Source organism: Sciurus vulgaris (genome assembly GCF_902686455.1).
Source record: "Sciurus vulgaris genome assembly, chromosome: 7".
Taxonomy (NCBI): Eukaryota; Metazoa; Chordata; class Mammalia; order Rodentia; family Sciuridae; genus Sciurus; species Sciurus vulgaris.
Window position 1 is genome coordinate 20,177,188 of NC_136467.1, and position 20,940 is coordinate 20,198,127.

General features: G+C 34.3%; 1 protein-coding gene across 4 annotated transcripts in view; it reads left to right on the plus strand.

Annotated features, from left to right (window-relative positions):
• The window catches only part of SHPRH (SNF2 histone linker PHD RING helicase), an 83,928-nt gene that overhangs the window by 58,460 nt on the left and 4,528 nt on the right, over positions 1–20,940 (plus strand). For 3 of the 4 annotated variants that reach the window (XM_079146813.1, XM_079146812.1, XM_079146814.1), the window contains 3 exons: positions 15,681–15,773; positions 16,472–16,558; positions 17,323–17,501. In XM_079146813.1, coding sequence (XP_079002939.1) covers positions 15,681–15,773; positions 16,472–16,558; positions 17,323–17,501 — 359 coding nt within the window. Of the gene's footprint in view, positions 1–15,680; positions 15,774–16,471; positions 16,559–17,322; positions 17,502–20,940 lie in introns of those variants that run through there. The other variant, XR_013764997.1, reaches the window with a different exon arrangement.

Below are 20,940 nucleotides of genomic sequence, written 5' to 3' on the forward strand. Positions count from 1 at the left end.
CTCATTTATTCATTTATTCAATGCACATGTATTTATCAGACACATACTGCATGCCAAGCAGTGTGCTGGACCTCACAGATGCAGTATTACACACGTGAATAAAACAGATGGGGTTGCTGCTCTCATGGATTTGACAGTTTGGCAGTAGTGGGGAAGGTTTGAGTTGGGGCAGGAAGCACTGACATTAAACAGATTATTGATATATTACAATTATGATAAGCACTAAAAAAGAAAAGCAAACCTGGCTTTTCTGAGGGAATAACTGTTGAGCAGATACAGTTTCTGAAGGATAAATGGATTAGCTAACACTGGAAGAGAATTGGGAGTGATCTATGGGGAGGAGGCTCCCAAATAGGAAATCAAACAAAAAGTGTGTCGCGCGCGTGCGCGCACACACACACACACACACACACACACAGAGTATATGAAAAATAGACTATCAGGGATAGCAAAGAATAAAATAGAAAAAATTGGGGACACTAGTTTAGGAGGTCACAGTAGTCACATTGGTGATTTGACTGGGTTGACAGCAGTGGACATGGAGAAAAACAAGTATATTCAAGAGATATTTAAAGTTAATTAGTAAAAATAGAATGTTGTAGGCATTGGTAAAGATGGAAATTTCATAAATGATCCCCTAGTTGCTCATGTGAATAAGTGGTGACTTATGTTATAGTTGCTGATAAAGTATTTGGACACATTGTATTTGAGGTTTTTAATGTTGGAGCTGAAGATGTTAAATTTAGAGTCACTGACATAAATGATCTTTAAAGCCTTGGGAAGGAATAAGGTGGTGTGATAAAAGAAATAGAGGTTAGCTCAAGTCCTATAGTCAATAACTTTTAAAAAAGGGTATAAAAGAGGGTGAATAAGCAGGGGATGGGGTGTGGAGAACAGTAAGGGAATAACAGAATGGGCAAGTTTTATGTTTAAATGAGAGGATTATGACCTGAGGATCATCTGTCGTCCTATTCTCTGTGAGTCCCCTTGATAAGTAGATTTTTAAGGCAAATGACAAAGAGTTTCAAAGTGAAAAGGTAGATGGCCTCTTGGGCAATCCACACACCAGCTCTGAGGCCTTGGTAGTCCCTCTTTGTCCCACTCATCACACATAGAACTACTCTTCTGTCCAGTTCCCTCTACCTCTTTTCTTCCCTCTCCTATAGTTTCTCTTTTCTTTCCTTCCCCTAAAGATAGTGTGTCTTAGCTCTTTCTCTTCATCTGGCTGCAGGTATCCCAGGGGCCTCAGATGGCTTTTATGGCTAAGTAGCAGCAGTTCACCTTTAGATGGTGAAAGCTTTTATCACAGTTCAAGGAACTGGCATGAGGCAGAACTGCTGTGTCAGGCTTCACTCAGTGAAGTTGAGGAAGTGATTGCTCTATCTACCAGTAAACAGCACAGCCTCTGAACTGAGTCACTGAGCCTGTCAAACCCAAACACCTGTTCACTTATGGCAGGTTTCCTAGATGCCCAAAAGAGATCAGGACAGTTACATTTGCTGTCCTGTTGGGACAAGGATACGAGTGTTGAAATATTACTTCTCATGCTCTAACTTCCTTCTTCTGTGGGTATTGATGAACACATGAATTAATTGAAGCATCTTTCTAAAAAAATTAAACAATTTGTAGTTTACTAAAGTTAATAATTTCCCTCACTGTGGATGGATACATACTTGCATTTCCTTTTCTCTTAATGCATCACTGAATGTGGAACCTATTATGCAAACAAGTGTTATCCCTCCTCCACTTTCTCACATTGCTTCTCGCCATGTTGGTGTTTGCTTCTTGCTGCCTGTTCTGTCACCATTCTTGTCTACCACTTCTGCCATCTGCTGTCACCTCTTCTGACTTCTGTCACATTTCTGCCCTACTGTCTGTCACTTTCTCCTTGAAGCATCTGCTTATTGTATTTTCAGACTTCGCCTCACTGTCTGAAACTTCTTCATTAAATGGTCACAGCACTTAATTTGAAGAAATGATCATATATAAAATAAATATGAATCTATATAATTAAGGCATTATTTTCACATTTTAGAACTACTGGTTCAAACTCTTCCTAAACCTAAAGGTCTTTTTCCTTTATACTATTGTTGATTATCAAATTCCTGATATTCAATAAACAATACTAAGAAATAATTTCTTATTTCATTGAAGTTGCTGTTTTATTTGAAATGTTCATTTCACTGTAAGTACTCCTGCCAAGACTGTTGAACACAACAAACGATATGATAGCACAAGTAGTGCTTAATAATATAGTCGACGTCAGGTGAAAGATATTTGGAGAATATAAAAAGAGTATTAAGTAGTATTCCACATTTTTTTCTAGTGGTATTTTTGGAAATTAGAGGTTTCACAATATAAGGAATTTTATTGATTGGCCAGAAATAAAATGAATATTGAGATCACAGATATTCCTTTGGTGGATACACTTAACTTAAAGAACCTATCTTTCCTAATCAACAGTATGACAGTATTCCTAAGTGACCTTTGGAACCTACTGGGCATTTCACAAAGTAAACAAAATTCCCCTTGCAAGTTCTGACAACTGCCAGGCATTTTGGATGGTGAAGTAGGTCTCTTGGCAGAACATAGGCCCCACGTGGCATGTTCCCTGTGTCCTGTGTTTGGCTAGGTTTTATACAAACCATTTCACCAATGAAAAACCTGACTCCATAATGGATAAGATTCTTACGGCATAAGAAGTTTCATCCAGGAGAAAATAGACCCAGTCACAGCAAAATAGCACCCTTCCCACCACCCCCCCACATCCCTCCATTACACATATACACACTTACTTTACCTTCTTAAATTTTAGAGTATGATAACCAGCTTGCTTTTAAAAATAAAAAGTTTTTTCAGTTCCCACTTTCATAAATTTTGACTCATTACATGTAGCAATCTGATTTTAATAAGAAATCTGTTGAAAATAGAGATAATTTGTAGTCTTTTTATAGAGAACATAGTGTATCTACATTCAGACTCCCAGAGAACCTTAGCAATGCAGTGTATAGTATTCCACTATGTGTACAAGTGTACAATCCTAGTCCCTTTTTTTTTTTTTTTTTTGAGTGCTTTTTCAGTTGACTTATGACATCTGTATCTCATCCTTCTTGAAATATAATTAAACATCTGGGTAGAAAAGCAATTATGAAATCTTGTTGAGTTTAGATATAAAATCAGTAAATGTAATCCCTAAGTAATTATATTTAAATCTATATCTAAATATTCTTATATAAAATACAGCCTACATGAACATAACTGGTAAATTTAGAATGCAATTCTGTGTTTCTGTTAGAGACCATCATGACTAAATATGTTTACAAGAAAATAATTTCTATTCACTGGCCCACTTACCACTTGAAATGGCAAATTGTTAGTAAGTCTCATGTTGACGTTAGCCATAATTTAAAGTAATTAAAACACCACAATAGAACTTTTCAAGACATAAATTATAAGTTTTCTTTATGAAAAACTTAATTTGTATAGTGTAAACTTCCTTATAATGTGGAAATACTGGGGACTTTGTTCTAATCACTACTATATCCTAAGTATCTAGAACAATACCTGGCATATAACAGGCACTCAGTATTTGGATAGATGCTGAATGGATAAAAAGTTCAACAGTATTTACATATAAATTCCTAAGAGCATTCAAATCCAAATAAAATTTAATTTCTTTGCTAACACATCTCTGAAAAAATAATTTTGCAAAATATTTAAAACAATACTATCTTTGTGGCCTAGTGCACTTGTAAGATTTCCCACAGCCTAGGTGGTGTTTCCATTTTGTTTCATTCAAGTAACTTATGAATGGGTAATGGATAAAGAACCCAGCAATTGCCCTAGACATGTGCTTAAAAAGTATTCCTATTTTGTGGAACCAATCAGACAAACCTCATAACTGCCCAAAATTATATATGTTACTACAGCATGAGTGTTTAGCATGAACAGATAAAAATAGAAATAAAACAATATCAACTAGTCTTACTTAGCTAAAACTACTGTGGAATATTCAAGTACTTTAAAAGGAGTTAACTTTCAAAAAGAAAAGTCCAGAGTGAAAGTCAGAAAATATCGAAATAGGAACTCTCTATTCTGAATAATAATAGTAACATCCAAGTTATTTGCAAATTAAAAACCACTAAGGAAAACAAAAGAAAAAAACGATTACCCATCATAAAATTCAATTCTGTGGTGCTCATATTGCCAAATGAAGAACATAATTCTCTCTATTAGGGAGGAGTAAAAAGTGAAGTTGTGTGAATTTATCTTCATTAAAGTGGTTTCTCAGTATCATGAAATCTTCAAAATCTCTAGTCTCAAGACTTTTGATTCTTGTAGTATATTTAAAAGACTGCAAAAATTATTCCAACTAATAACTGGAAGATTATTATCTGTGCTCTGTTTCAGATGTGATTGCCCCACCTCTGACAAAGCTGAAACTCCTCATCTGTGGCAGGTTGTACAGATTAGGCAGGCACTTGACCCTAGGGCAGTAAGAGGCATTGCAGGTACAATAGCATGCACCACTGGGTGATGACATGCTTTGCAGGACTACTTCACTTGTGATAAAAGCCTGATGGTATCCTTGAAGTTTAAGTTAAAAGTCTCAGAATTACAGTCCTCTCTCACATCTCCCTAAAATCTTTATCTAACTATAAGAAGTAAAAATAGAGGAAAAGGCTGATAGTTATTTTTTAATAAAAATAATTTCACCAAAAAGAAAAAATTAATTCAGAATGTCGTTCCATGGAAAATAAAGCTCACCAGTCTCCCTTTTTTATCTTACCACTGTGAACACTTTCAGTTTTTAGTTCTAGGGAAATATCACTTTAGCGATTTATGTAAATTTTTTCTTGAAGTACAAGCTTTAGACATAATCTGTGGAATCTTCACATTAAATATGAAGAAATTAGTATGTCTCTTCTTCGATCTTTATCTCCACTACATCCTAATTTTTATACTATGACTTTTATATTATAATGTGTATATATAGTCACACTTTAGACATGTTTTCCATATGGAAAAAAATTGGTAAACATTGTATACAATTTTACTATATAAATACTATTTACCATAGACCAAGTAAAATGATAGAAGTCATGCAGGAAAAAATGTAATCCAAATCTTATGTTATTTAAACTTTGCCTTTCAAAGAAGAATCTCATTGTAACTTCTAATTATTTTTCTAACTAGCTTTCTTCATTTCTCTTGTCAACTTTGTCACCCTTACCCATGAAATTTTCTGATTCCCTTTTTCACTGTGCTATACTGTGCTATACTGCATCAAGAAATTTTACCATAGTGAGTACATGAATGACAAATTTTAAAGTTCTTAAAACTTCTGAAAATGCATTCTGCTTTCACTTTACAGTGCTAAGTGACTGACAGTCCCCTTACTATAAGAAATACTTCACTAGAAGTATATATAGTGTATATAGTGTGTTTATTTTATATAGGAAATATATATCTATTGATACTTGATACATATAAAATCTCTAAAGATATGGCTTGACTATTAACATGAAGTAGTCTCTAAGCATTAATGTTCTTCTGTTTGATAAAAAAATAAGACCAAGTACATTCATCATCTCCATTATGTTGACTTTTCTTAATATTCTTCAGGATTCAGCAGCCACTTTAGCCCTTAATTCTACAAATAGAACTTAGCAAGACCATGGGAATCCATAGACGCTGCACAGAAAAAGGAGTGACAGAAAGATGTGAACAGATTAGGTATGAGAAAAAAATAGAAAGTGACATAGGAAGGAGGACTGGTGACAGACAAAGGCATATGTAGTCAGGGTTATGGATTGGCATAGCTTGCTTCAAATTGTGCCCTGATATTCACTTTTATTGTAAAAGTCATTAAAGAAAAATACAAAGTCTTCCTATCATAGAGTCAAATGCACATAGCGATTTATGCTGTAGCAGGGACATCTGTCTATCGTCTTTCCTTTCTTCCCTGAAGTAAGGGATCTCAGCAGTTAGGACATGATATAAAAGAAAAAGAGTGAAGCCAAGATAGTGTATCTTCCTACACATACTGAAATATTTTTAATAATATTGTTCCCTCCCTTTTCTCCAGTAGTAAGACTTCAGGGAATGAAATGCAGCACCTTACTCTAATATTTCGTTGGTAAATAGTCTTATCTCGAAGGGGAGAAAATGATCAAATTCTAAATCACATACTGTTTTTGATTGCTTTATTACTAGAATTATTTCATCTAAATATAAGACAAAGAAATAAAACTGAATTTTCTTTCCATTTTCTTATAACATATTTAACTTCTAAAACTCAAAGTAGAGGTTCTCAGAATTTTATAGCAGGTCCTGCAACTACACATCCAGCACTCTGTTCCAATTAGATTTCACTGTGTGATGAAAGTTAGTTAGTTTCACCTAGTCAAGTAGCTAGAAAGCGACATGGCATTTCTGGACTTTGATCTATGCTGCTATCTGACTTCTAAGCCAAACTTCATAAGAAATATTCTTTATTGGCCTGTAGTGGTAATGGTGTCTCCCATGTTTTAAGTGCTTTAACATGCTATCCCAAAGTCTAGAGTTTTTAATGTTGTACTTATTTTCCAGGGAGTTAAAGACTTGAGTTCACGTCTTCATTGTTGAATATTTTAATGTTTTGGGTGCTGACTTTATCTCTTGAAAGGGAGAACAGAAGAGACAACAGCCTTGAACTGAGTGGTCATACGTTGTCATAAAGTTTTATAGCTGACCTTAGTTACACCAAAGAGAAGAATGACACACAGTCAACTAAAGGCAGGAAAGAGATTCTATATCTTCTTTCCAGAGCTGGGTCTTTACCATTGATCTTTCAGAAACATGAAAAAGAACCGAGAGTTAAACAAAGTTAGGGTTGTTGGGTATATACCTGGGAAAACTGAGGACTAATGAGAAAGGCTCAGAAGGAACAAGAGCTTCAGAAGAGGACAGAGGTACTTATAATTAAATTCAGTGTTTTCAGCCTAATATGTTAAAAACTGATCTAGCAGTTTCATGGAGTTTTTATTCCCATGCTCACTACTCCCTAATAAATGTCATTCCAGATTAACTTTGCACCTGTATGTTTACTACTGTTACTGAAAATAAGCTCAGTTGGACTGAGGCTACTAGTTTACCTGTCTTGATAATATTCAAGCTCTGTTAGCACCTTGGGTATTTCTTTATCCTTATCTCTCTCTCTTTTTCCATCCAGCTTATCTATATATAACCCATTCACTTTTTCCTATTTTAACATTTTTTAACAAAACAATCTGTAGCAGTGACCACATTATTGATCTCTGGAATTAGATTTGAGTCCAAATTCATTTACATATTTGAGATGGAAATATTAAAAAGAACAGTAGAATGTGTATTCTGTTCATTAAGACATGGTAATAAAGCATCCATTTAAATTGCTTTCAGGTCAAAGCAGCTGTATAATTGTCCTTTTTGGGTTTTCCTCTTATCTGCAACAAGTAGTAGACTATGCACTTACAGATAAGAAAGTTTCATCATTGTATACTGAGTGCCTGATTTAGTTTTTTTTTTTTTTTTTTTTAATTAGCAAATGAAAATGTGTATTTGTGGTATACAATGATGTTTTGATATATGTATGTTTTGGAATGATTGAGTTAAGCTTATTATCTATCACTTCTCATCCTTTTGTAATGAGAACACTTAAATCTACCCTCTTATTTGTTTTCAAGAATACATTGTTACTTACTTTAGTCACCATGTTGTGCAATATTATCTCAAGAACAGATTCTTTAAATCTTATATCCTTTACCCAACATTTTCCCAATGATTCCCCTCTCCCAAGTTCATCCATGTTCATGCAAATGACAGGATTTCCTTCTTTATTAAGGCTAAATAGTATTCCACTCTGTATAGATATCACATTTTTATTATCCATTCATTAGTTGATGAATAAGTTGATTCCATTTCTTGGCTGTTATGAATAATACTGCAGTGAACATGGGAGTGCAATATCTGTTTGACATACTGATTTCATTTCCTTTGGCTATATATCCAGAAGTGGAATTGCTGGATCATACAGTAGTTCTGTTTTCAATTTTTTGGGGGACATTCATCCCATTTTCTGTTATGTCTGTATTAATTTACATTCTCACCAGTATTGTACAAGGGTCTTATTTTCTCTACTTTTCCACCCACACTAATTGTCTCTTGTTTTATTGATAATAGCCATCAATGAGGTGATATTAACTTTGTGATTATGATTTTAACTTGCTTTTCCCTGATTGTTAGTGTTGGTGAGCCCTTTTCATATACCTGCTACCCATTTGTGTGTCTTCTTTTAAAAAATGTCTTTTCAGGTTCTTGGCTCTTTTTAAATTGTATTCTTTCTTGCTATTGAGTTGTCTGAGTTCCTTATGTATTTTGGATGTTAACCCCTTATCAGGTATATGGTTAGCAAACATTTTCTCCCATTTCATAGATTGTCTCATTACCCTGTTTATTTATTTTCTTAATGGTACAGAATCTTTTCCATTTAATAAAATCCCATTTATCTATTTTTGGTTTTGTTGCCTGTGCCTTTTGGATCATATCCAAAACAACTTTGCTATGATCAGTGTTAAAAAGCTTTTTCCGCATTTTTTTTTCTATACCTTTACAGTTTCAGATCTTACATTTAAGTTGTTTAATCCACTCTGAGTTGATTCTCAAGTTTTGGGTGAGATAAAGACCCATGCTTTTGCATGTAGGTAAGGAGTTTTCCCAATACCATAAGAGAACATATTATCTTTTTCCATTATGTGTTCATGTTACCTTTGTTAAAGATCAATTGACTGTGTGTATTGGTTTATTTCTGGGCTTTCCTATTCCATTGGTCATTGTGGCTATTTTTAATGTTAGTACCTTACTGTTTTAATTACTGTACCTTTGTAATGTGTTTTAAAATTAGGGCATGTGATAACTCTGGCTTTGTTCTCTTTACCCATGATTGTGCTGGCTATTCAGGTCTTTTGTGGTTTCATCATTGTTTCAGTTTTCAGTGCATAATCTTTCACCTCCTTGATAAAAACTATTCCTAAATAGTTTATTTTTTGTGATATTATAAATGAGATTTTCTTCAGGTAGTTTATTGTTAACATTTAGAAACACTACTGATTTTTGTGTTGTTTTTGTATCCTGCAACGTTACTGAATTCATTTGTCAATTCTTCCAGTTTTTATAGTAGAGTTTTTAGGGTTTTTCTATGTATAAAATTGTTTTGTTAGCACAGTTTCACTTCATTCTTTCCTATTAAGATGTCATTTATTTCCTTCTCTTACCTCACTGTCATTGTTTTAGTCAGATTTTTCACCGTTGTGACCAAAAGACCTAACAAGAACAATTTTAGATGAGGAAATTTTTATTTGGTGCTCACGGTTTCAGAGGTTTCAGTCCACAGACAGTCAGCTACTGACTGTTGCGCTGTGCCCAAGATGAAGTAGAGCATCAGGGCAGAAGGACAAGGTGGAGGAAAACAGCTCAGGACATGTTGATTAGGAAGCAGAAAGGGCTTCACTCACCAGGAACATAATACATACCCTAGAAGCACACCCCCAATGACCCACCTTCTCTCCATCCACACCTTACCTGCCTACAGTTACTACCCCATTAATCTCTATCAACAGATTAGTGCACTGATAAGGTTAAAGTTCTCATAGTGCAATCATTTTACCTCTAAATTTTCTTTCATTGTCTAACACATGAGCTTTTGGGGAACACCTCATATATAAACCATAACACTAACCCAATTGCCCTCCCTAGGACTTCTAGTATTATGTTGAAAGAAATCATAAGAAAGAGCATCTTTGTCTTATTCTTGATCTTAAAGAAAAAGCTTTCAATTTTTCACCATTGAATATGGTATTAGCTGTGGGTTTGTCTTATGTGGTCTGTATAGCGTTGAAGAATAGTCTGTTTACCTAATTCATTGAGAGTTTTTGTCATAAAAGGGCATTAAGTTTTGTCACGTGCTTTCTGTATCTCTTAAGGTGATTGTATGCTTTTAATTCTTTACTCTGTTAATATGGTGTATCTTATTTATTAATTTGTGTTGTGTTGAACCATCATTGAATCCCAGGGATAAATCCTACCTGATCATAGTGAATTATCCCTTTAAGGTTTTTATTGAATGAATTAACTATTTGAATATTTAAACATACTTACTTGAAATTTTGAAGGAGGGACTTGTGTGATAGGAGAATGGATTGAATGTGGAAAAAAATTTGCCCTGTTTTCCACTTTAATATACTCTGCTTTTAGACCAAACATTGTCTTTTCAGTATTGGCTATAGGTAGGGATTTATGATTCTAAAGATAAAAACAAAAACCCACAAGTTTACTGGGTTAACCTCTCCTATAGCTGCTGATAGGTAAAAAAAAAAAGTCAACAGTGATAAACCTGGGTGAGATGGTTACCACCCTCCAATTGCTGGCCTCTTTAAATACCAGTTCCAGTGATTTCATTAAAAATATCTAATAAAATCTACCATAGAACCTGCTGTGTGTAGGTCAAATGCTTTTCTTTCATGGCCACTCTTCTCAGTCTCTATAGCTTTTATAAATGGGAAAGTTAGAGATGAGACTAATTACAAGATTTGATCTGTGAATTGTTAAAAAAAATGAAAAATATGATAGAAGTTTTAAATTGTATTCTGATCCCCTTTTATTTATTTATTTTTTTATTATTTAAACAAATGGGATACATGTTGTTTCTCTATTTGTACATGGAGTCAAGGCATACCATTTGTGTGATCATAAATTTACATAGTGCAATGTTGTTTGATTCATTCTGTTATTTTTTTCCCTTCCCCCCACCCCCCTTTTCCCTCTGTACAGTCCTTCCTTCCTCCATTCTTACCACCCTCCTTATCCCTAACCCTAAACCTAACCCTAACCCTAACGCTAACCCCTCCTACCCCCATTATATGTCCTCATCCGCTTATCAGCGAGATCATTCGTCCTTTAGTTTTTTGAGATTGGCTTATCTCACATAGCATGATATTCTCCAGTTTCATCCATTTGCCTGCAAATGCCATAATTTTATCATTCTTCATGGTGGAGTAATATTCCATTGTATATATATGCCACAGTTTCTTTATCCATTCATCAACTGAAGGGCATCTAGGTTGGTTTCACAATCTGGCTATAGTGAATTGAGCAGCTATGAACCTTGATGTGGCTGTATCTCTGTAGTATGCTGATTTTAAGTCCTTTGGGTATAGGCCAAGGAGTGGGATAGCTGGGTCAAATGGTGGTTCCATTCCAAGCTTTCTGAGGAATCTCCATACTGCTTTCCAGAGTGGCTGCACTAATTTGCAACCCCACCAGCAATGTGTGAGTGTACCTTTTTCCCCACATCCTCTCCAACACCTATTGTTGCTTGTGTTCTTGATAATCACCATTCTAATTGGGGTGAGATGGAATCTTAGGGTAGTTTTGATTTGCATTTCTCTTATTACTAGAGATGTTGAACATTTTTTCATATATCTGTTGATTGCTTGTATATCTTCTTCTGTGAAGTGTCTGTTCATTTCCTTAGCCCATTTGCTGATTGGATTATTTGTATTCTTGGTGTAGAGTTTTTTGAGTTCTTTATAGATTCTGGAGATTAGTGCTCTTTATTTTGTTTTTAAATTTGTTTTACTTAACATATTTGCAATTGAAAAGTCTAAATGTAAATATTAGGATTTTTTGCATTAAATGAACTGATTGTAGACTGTTCACAAAGTTGTGCAGTAGTCTCACTGCAGTTGTGCAGTGATATAAAAGTAAATGCTATTTGATTCTTTTTTTCATACTTTGAGGTATGAATAATAAATGAAATTATATATTATATAGAACCATGACAAGAAAAATGCTTTTCTTTTCCAAATAAAATCCCTCACCTTTCCCTTATGAAAGAATAATTTAGCCAGGTGCAATGACTCATGCCTGTAATCCCAGTGGCTCGGGAGGCTGAGGCAGGAGGATCACAAGTTCAGAGCCAGCCTCAACAACTTAGCAAGTCCGAAAGCAACTTAGTGAGACCCTGTCTCAAATTTTTAAAAAATAATAGAAAGGGCTAAGGATGTAACTCAGTGGTTAAACACCCTGGGTTAAATCCCCGGTCCAAAAAAAAAAAAAAGGAATAATTTAGAAGTCAAGCCCAAAAAAATCTAATAAAATATTTAAGTCAAAGAATACTTAGTGTTAAATTCAGATGTCATTCATCAAGCATTTTTGAGGTACTGTAGCTAGAATAATATATCAGTTTAGCACTTTTACGTACATTATTGCATTTAACACAAATAAATGTGAGCTATGGATGCATGGGTGGTAGGAAAACATGTATAATCTACGTTTAACATCTACATTATATGAAGAGCTGAATATCAGTAACAAAAGATAATGCAGTTTTTTTTTAAATTAGGTAAAGAACATGAATATACAATTCATAGAGGAGTAATTCTAACTGCCTAACACATGGTATTCAAACTCACTCTCAAGGAAATGTAGACTAAATAAAAATTTGATTCCTCATTTCACCCATCAGATTGGCAAAAACTTACACTTTATCAAGTGTTGGAAGATGCAAGCATATTTAACTATTGATACTTAAAAATTGTATCATTTTCAACCACATGTGGTAGTGCACACCCAGCAGCTCAGGAGGCTGAGGCAAGAGGATTGGAAGTTCAAAGCCTGCCTCAGCAGCTTAGCAAGGCCATAAGCAACTTAGTGAGACCCTATCTCAAAATAAAAAATATAAAGGGCTGGGGATGTGACTTAGTGGTTGAGTGCCCCTGGGTTCAGTTCTTGGTACCAATTTAAGGGAAAAAAAAAAAAAAAAAAAATTCTATTTTCAGATGGTTGTTTAATGGGAAATCTCAAAATCCAAATATATTAAAAGTTCTTTAACTGTTGACTAGCAATTGTTTTCCAACAAGAATTTTTATATATGCACCTAAAGCTGCAAGGAACAGCATAATCATTCAAGTGTTGTTTGTAATGGCAAAGTAGAATATAACCAATGTAAATGTATGTCAATAAGCAAATATTTAATAAATTTTATACACTGGAATATTATGCAGCTGTCAAACTAAGGCAAATACATGGATCCCATATAACACAGTTGCTAGATATAATGTTAAATAAAAGGGCCATGTTGCAAAGTGTATTTCAAAATATTTGTAGAGCATAAGTGCATTTTAATGTAAGTTTCTAAAATGTATAAAATCTAGAAAGATAATTTTCAGATTTTTAGTAGAGTTTAGAGAAAGTTAGTCATCGAAATTATTTTATCCTGGAAATTTCTGTTCGCTTATTTGCTCAATAAATACATATTGCTTTTTTGTAACTTAAAAAATGTTCAAAAAAGTATTTGTGATATATCTAGCAAAAACAGATTTTTATCTTCTGTTCAGTTTTGTTACTATGGTCTATGTGCTGCCTTTCCATGTTGTGTTTTGGCATCAGTAATCCTTTCTTTTTTGTCAACAGCATTTTCTTTTCATTTAACAGCAAATTATGAGTTCATATTTAAAAAAAAAACCTCAGGCAGTGATTTTTTAAAGTAACATAACTTGAACCAACATTTTTATGATAATTTATAATTTAAATGTCAAGTAGTCTAAAATATGAAATCTTTCATATTGAGAGGTGTTACCTGAACTGATTAGCCTAGCAGAAAGATTATGCATTTTGCTGGCTTTGATTTCAGAAGTTGTGCAGGGCATGCATAATCAAACCAAGAGCCACAGGTACATATGGGCCACCCGCTCCTTTCTTCATTGTTCTCACTCTCAATGGCCACTTTTTGTTCATTTGGAAGAAGAGGGTGTAAATTCATTTCACTCCTTGTGTAGCTCTCTGCCAAGCAGAACTTTTGATTTCTAAGCTTCCTTATTGTTCTTTCATAGTAGGAAATAACTAGCATGGGACCAAATGGTTGAGAACTATTGCACTTGGAATGGATTAATGAGAGCCACCACTGAACCCAGTAATGATGATAAAAAGAGAATGTATTAGTCTTTTCCTACATGGATTTAACACACCAATTTGGAATGTTGTTTATGAAAGATTTTTTTTTTTTAAACTTTTAATAAGATGGAAAGGTTCATAGTTATCCTGGTATAATCTCTTGAAGTATTTTTTAAATGAGACATTGCTAGGAATGGTTCTGCCTAAACTCCTGAATGATCACTTTTATGTTAATTTTCTGGTTTTTTGAGGGGGGGAATCTTGAGATAACTGTTAGACTGAAATAAGACCTTTATATTTTTAACCTTGCAAATATAATTGCAAGTCTGTATATCAGAGAAATAAATGTAGAATCGTGATTTAGCATGAGGATTTTAAAACCTTTTCCATGATTCTGTCTTGCCAACTTCAAATTAGTATAACTTTCAACCTTTATTTATATATATATTTATTTATATATTTTTTTTTAATTGGAATATTCATGTGAAAACATTGGGACCAAGCACGGTGGCACATGCCAGTAATCCCAGTGGCTCAGGAGACTGAGGCAGGAGGATTGCGAATTCAAAGCCAGCCTCAGCAACAGAGAGGGGCTAAGCAACTCAATGAGACCCTGTCTCTAAATAGGGCTGGGGATGTGGCTCAACAGTTGAGTGCCCCTGAGTTCAGTCCCCAGTACCCCCACCCCGCCCACCAAAAAGAAGGAGAAAAAAAAATAAAACATTGAGGGGATTGAGGAGAGGTCTAATGTTGGTTTGGAAGTATGTTTGCTTCTTTTTGGTTAGATCTGCCCCCTTATGGTATAATCTAGGTCATAATCCTCATGTTATGATCTCAGATAAAGATTATTGTGTTTACTCTTTTTTTCAGGTTACTCTTAGGCTAAACACTACGTGCGTTTTTCATGAAATTGTCACAGTCACTTTGGAAATAGAGAAAAAATATCATGTGTTTGATAGATAAGAAAAAGAAGGTTTAGGAAAGTTAGAACCTATATAACTAGTGAATTGAAACTTAGATTTGCCTCACTTAAAACCCCATGCCTTTAATCTTTGTCATAATCCAGGAGGAAACACTTGCTAGAGTTCCATCATTTTCTTATTTGTCTACTTTTAATCATTTTTTCTCATTTTCATTTTTTTATGATGGAATAGTTATGAAAGATGGAAAAAAGCACTTTTAGGTGGTTAACTTTGTATGAATTTGCTTCAGTCTAAGTAAACATCTGTACCTCTCTTTTTATTCTTGTTTGTGCCACTGCAAAAAAGTATTCTTTGTTGGCTCCTTCCCTGTTTGCTTACATTAGAATTTTGATTTATTGTATTCATGTTTCTAATCCCCTAATAAAAGACTTCAGTGAAGAATGTTTTTGAATATAAATTATTTATCTAAAGTGGCAAAATTTTATAACTCTAAAACCAAGTTGCTTAACTGAAAAATCTTAGTAAAAAATCTTTAGTATCATATCACTGCATGACTTTCTGGTGCGCCTTTATATTCCGTTCTCTCTTATGTAAACTCCATGACTTCTATAATTTGAAACTAAAGAAAATTTCCAGCAAACACAAAAGAAAAAATAGTAGACATACATGTACCTGTTTTGGTTTTGATGTATACATAGTTTTAAAAATAAACAGTATTTTATATGCTTTTCCTTTCTTAACTAGATTTTATTTGATAGTGGTGTGTTCTCTTCTTTTTATTCAAAGGGCAGCCATTCTACAAAAGTGGAAGCTGTGGTCAGGACTCTGATGAAAATACAGCTTAGAGACCCAGGGGCTAAAGCGCTTGTTTTCTCCACGGTATAATCAACATTTTCACCCTCAATATTAATTCATACTGGTTTTCTCTCTCTGATCAGTTAATATGTGAGAATTAATCTGTAATATATAATATAATTTAGTTAAGATTTAGATTTACTGTTAGACTTTTTTTTTTCCCATATCCTTAAGATAGAATTGTTTCTAGAGAAATCTGATGCTTCTTCACAGTGCAATTCCTATAACAACATTTTATGATTTTATATTAATTTCATTGGGAGATTTTCTTATTTTAACATTTAAAAAATTGGAACCTGTAACCTTGAAAATCTTATTTCACAAATCAGTTTAGTTAAGAAAAAGAAAATTAATCTATGGACTATAAAGTATTTGAATAAAAATATTAGTTTTTATTTTTGGGAAATAAAAATTATAACCATTAAACATTACATTTTTTTTCCGTTATTTATCTTAATTAATTTTTAAGACACTTGTGTTTTTTACCTCTTCAGCCAGCATTTGATACAAAAAATGTTTGTACATATGTGTGTGTTTATGTATATATAGATAGATAATATAATTTCATGGTAGAACTAAATAATGTTAATGGTAGTACACTTGAAGATTCTGTTTTTGATTACTTTGAGGTATAAAACTCACTGTGCTTTAATCCCCTCTCATATACTCTTTAGGTGAAAGTTCTGTGTAAATATGAATTTCTTATGTTTTGTGTGTTCCAGTGGCAAGATGTATTAGATATTATTTCAAAAGCTCTCACTGACAACAACATGGAATTTGCACAAATCAGTCGTGTTAAGACATTTCAGGTATGTCAAGATGTTGCTCCTGCTTTTTAGTACATTTAATTACAAACTGAAACTGCTATGAAACTACTAACATTTATTGTCTTATGTCATATAAGTCCCATAAGCAGGTTTGAGTTTTGATTAGTTACGAAATTAGAATTTTAAAGCAGAGAAACTAGAGGTATTTTCTGTCTATTCACTGTCTATTCAGTTGTACTCCTCAAAAGATCTTTGTACAGGTCTTCTAACTTGAGATCCTTTTCTTTAATATGGAAAAAGATTGCTTATGATAAACATTTTGAATGGGGCCTTATGCCCTGGGATTAAGTTTCGTAGATCTATGTCAGGAAAAGTACATACATATGGTTAAAATTGTCACACGTAGCACAGTGACATAATCCAAGACAAACACACACACAAAAAAATCAAATGAAAATTTATCGGATTCACACCTCTTTCACATTCACTCTAGCACATTTTTTTCTTTCCTTCTCTTTTTCGTCTAAAGTCGTACAGTTTAATTTATATACATTGCATGGTTTATCTTGTGATTCCACTGTATTTTGTAACGAACTAGAAAGGTTACATGATACCATTCCTTAAAATTACAGATAAGCAATAAGCTTCCATTTTCTAAAATTGGTGATTTTACATTTAAATTTCTTAGTTGTTAAATGTCACAGTGACCTAATGTATATCATTAGCATCTTTAACTTCAGCTATAACATAACTGCTCTTATTTTACCTGATCCAGCTGAAATTAAAACGTGCCTTTTTTTTTTTAGGAGAACCTTTCAGCATTTAAACATGATCCCCAAATCAATATTTTGCTGCTGCCCCTGCACACAGGTTCTAATGGATTAACTATCATTGAAGCAACTCATGTTCTTTTGGTGGAACCCATATTGAACCCTGCCCATGAACTTCAGGCCATAGGGAGGGTGCACCGAATTGGACAGACAAAGTAAGGACTAAAATTAATATCAGTCACTTTGCCTCAGGTTTCAGATACCAAAGCAGCATTTAAATTTTTCATTTATGTTCATCATAGCCTAATCATTTTTAATCACAGGTTGAGGATCCATTATCTGAATTGTTTGGTACCACAGGTATTTCAGATTTCAGATTTTTTTTTTTTTTTTTTTAAGATTCAGGCATATTTGTGTGTACATAATGAGATTTCTAGGGGTTGGAACCTAAGTCTAAACATGAAATTCATTTATATTTCACCTTATACACGTAGCATAAAGGTAATTTTATATGCTACATTTAGTATGCCTGGGTTTTAACTACAACCCATCACTGAGTTCAGGTATGGAAATTTCCACTTGAAGCATCATGTCTGTGTAAAGTTTTGGATTTTCAGATTTGGAATGCTTGACCTGTATTTGCTTATTAAATTATTAAGCATTACTATATGACCAAAGAGTATGAAATTTTCAACCATCCCTCTTTCAAGCAGCAACCCCTAAATTCTCCTAGATTTCTCTCTTCTCTCTGACAAAAACCTGGTCATTTCTTTTAAAAACCTTGTTAGGAATACATAAGGCAACTGCAGTGTTGAAGGCATCCATCTTGACTTTGAGAAAAATTGATCTTTGAGTGTCTAAATAAGCCTGTGTTTAAGACACAACTCAGGCATGACTAAAAACAGATGGCTTCTTTTTAAATTCTTACCATAAGAAAAGACATCACTCTGGTTCAGCTCTAAGAGATAATTAGATTTAATTTCAGACCCAAAACAAATCTAATAGGAAATGTCATGAGGTTAGTATGTATTCCTTTTTTCAAATATCAGAATGAATTGTTTATGTTTGATAAGGCCTCTTAGATAAACTTCTGGATATTACATGTCTTGAATGTTTAAAAAAATATACATCCTTACTAAGCACTCATTTAAGTATCTACTGAACAGCTTATGTATATATCAGTCATTGTGCTGGATGCTGAGGATCCAAATTGAATAAGACAATCTGTTCCCCATATGGGAACATACAGAAGGTCACTCTGTAGTATAGGAAACAGACGGTTTAAAGTCAGGTGAACAAAAAGAAGGCCATGATCCTTTGTGCCCTGGAAAGTAAAGGAAGATTGATTAGGTTGAATCTAAAAGGAATTATTGCTTCAAAATTGGACTAGAAAAGAGTATTCACCTAGCCAAAGAGAGTCGCATATGCAAAAACAGAGGTGATAAATAGCATATTTCTAGGAACTATAAGGAGTTTGGAATTGCTGAAGTATGAGAAGAGGAGTGGCAGGAGACTAGTTGTCCTTGTCAAACTTGGAAATATGGAATGCTTAGTACACAGAAGTTGGGTGAACAAATAGAATTTTAAGTGGAAAAGAGGCTCATCAAACAAACTCTTAACAAGTATGACAAAGTAATGTACCTTATTCTACAGTACCACCAGTCATAAAATGCAATTATGTCTTTATTTGTATTTTATTGGTTTTGTGCTATATTTTGAAACATTGACTACATGTGTTACCCATGTTTTTCTAAATCATAGACTGGACTGATTTCAGATTTGAAACCACAAGTCTGTAAAGGTCATTTACACTGCCCAACAATCTTACTATGCTACTATAGTAAACAGATTTCCCACTTCTTAAAGAGTCTGTCTTCAGTCTTCTAAAACTTCCTCTCCATGCTCATGATGATCTTACCTCACATGGGAGAAACAGATTGAGTCAGATTAGAAGTTCCTCGTCTTTCCATCATCAACTCAAATGGCCTCTCTGCATCAATCCCCACATACTTCATCCAGTAGACTTCTATTTTTTTGGTAGTGGGAATTGAATCCAGGGCACTGTGCTATTTAGGTACAGCCTCCCAGGTCTCTGGGATTATAGGCACACACCACCACCACCCAACCATTCAGTAAATTTTTATTGAGCACTTTCTTTTTGCCAAGCACTGTTCTAACACTTGAGATGCCCTAATGAAACTTATGTTCTAGTTGTAAAGGGGTTGCTGGTAAGCATTAAGCATAATAATTATTAGATATACTGTATTAGGTGCAAAACAGTAGGGCAGAGTAAGGAAGATGCCTCATTAGAAGGTGACATCTGAGTAAAGACTTGAAAGAGATGGGAAAGTTCATCATGCAGATTCTTTCAGGAAGAATGTTTAGGCAGAAAGCACACTCAGTGTGAAGATATCAGGAGTGTGCCTGCTATGCTTGGGAAATAGCAAAGAGCTGGAGTTGCTAAAGTAGAGTGACCCAGGCTGAGAGAAGTAGGAGATGAAGTCAGAGGGCTTGTGGGGAGGAGAATTATTGGGCCCAGGAGGCCACTACAAGGGCCTCACTTTTACCCTTTGCAAGATAGAGAGCCATTGAATGGCTTTGAACAGAAGAATGACATGAACAAACTTAAGATTTGAAAGACTCATTCTGAGTGCTGTGTTTCGAACTGGGGAGAAGCGGGGCAAGCAGTGGAGATCATTGCAGTAATCCTGGTGATGGTCGAATGCAACCTGACCATGGTGGCAGCAGTATATGTGGCAAAAGTGGTCAGGTTCTGGTTATATTTTGAAAGTAGAACTGATAGTATTCGTGGACATGCTGTAGATGGGGTGTGAAAAGTCAAGTATAACACCGTGGTCTTTGGCCTAGACAACCAGAAGGATGAAATGCCTTTTGTTAACTTGGGGAAGACTATCCAGTAAAGCAAGTTTGTTGGGTGGAGGACGAATAGACGTTTACTTTAGATTTAAGTTTGAGATGTTTATTAAACATCCAAGTGAAGATTTCTGTTCTGTTCCTGGATATGTAAGTCCAGAGTTTGGAAGAAAAGTTTGGACTAGAGATATACATTTGGAAATCAACTGTAGTATTTTTAAGTCATGAGACTGATTAGGAATATCTAGGGAGAGAGTATAAGTAGAGACGAAGACCAAGAACTAAACTCCAGGAAAACCAATGTTAAAAGACTCTGGGAGAAAGAAAGGGACCAGCAAAGGCAACCGATAAAGATCAAACCAAGAAAGGAAACAGGATCAGTTCTCCTGGGTTGCCAAAATGTCAAGTAAGATAAGAATATCATTGGGATTTAATCATTAGTTTTAGCAACATAGAGATCAAAAGTTTCAGTGGAGTAGTAGAGGTGACTGCCTATAAGGAAGAATAGGATTTTTGTGTCATTTTAATTGGACAAGTACTTAAAAAACTTGCCCCTGATCATATAGCTTGGGAAAAATGGTGGCAGATGTAGTCACAGCACTTCTGCCTGCACAGATCATGCTTTAACCACAACTAATTGCTGCTTCTGTGTAACTTGTGGGACTGTGATTTTGAAGAGTTTTGCTACCAGGAAGAGCAGAGAAAAGGAAGAGAATAAAAACAAGGGAGGATGTTTTTCTTTCCTTTTAAATGAGAGAAATAATCGGGTATTATTTTATT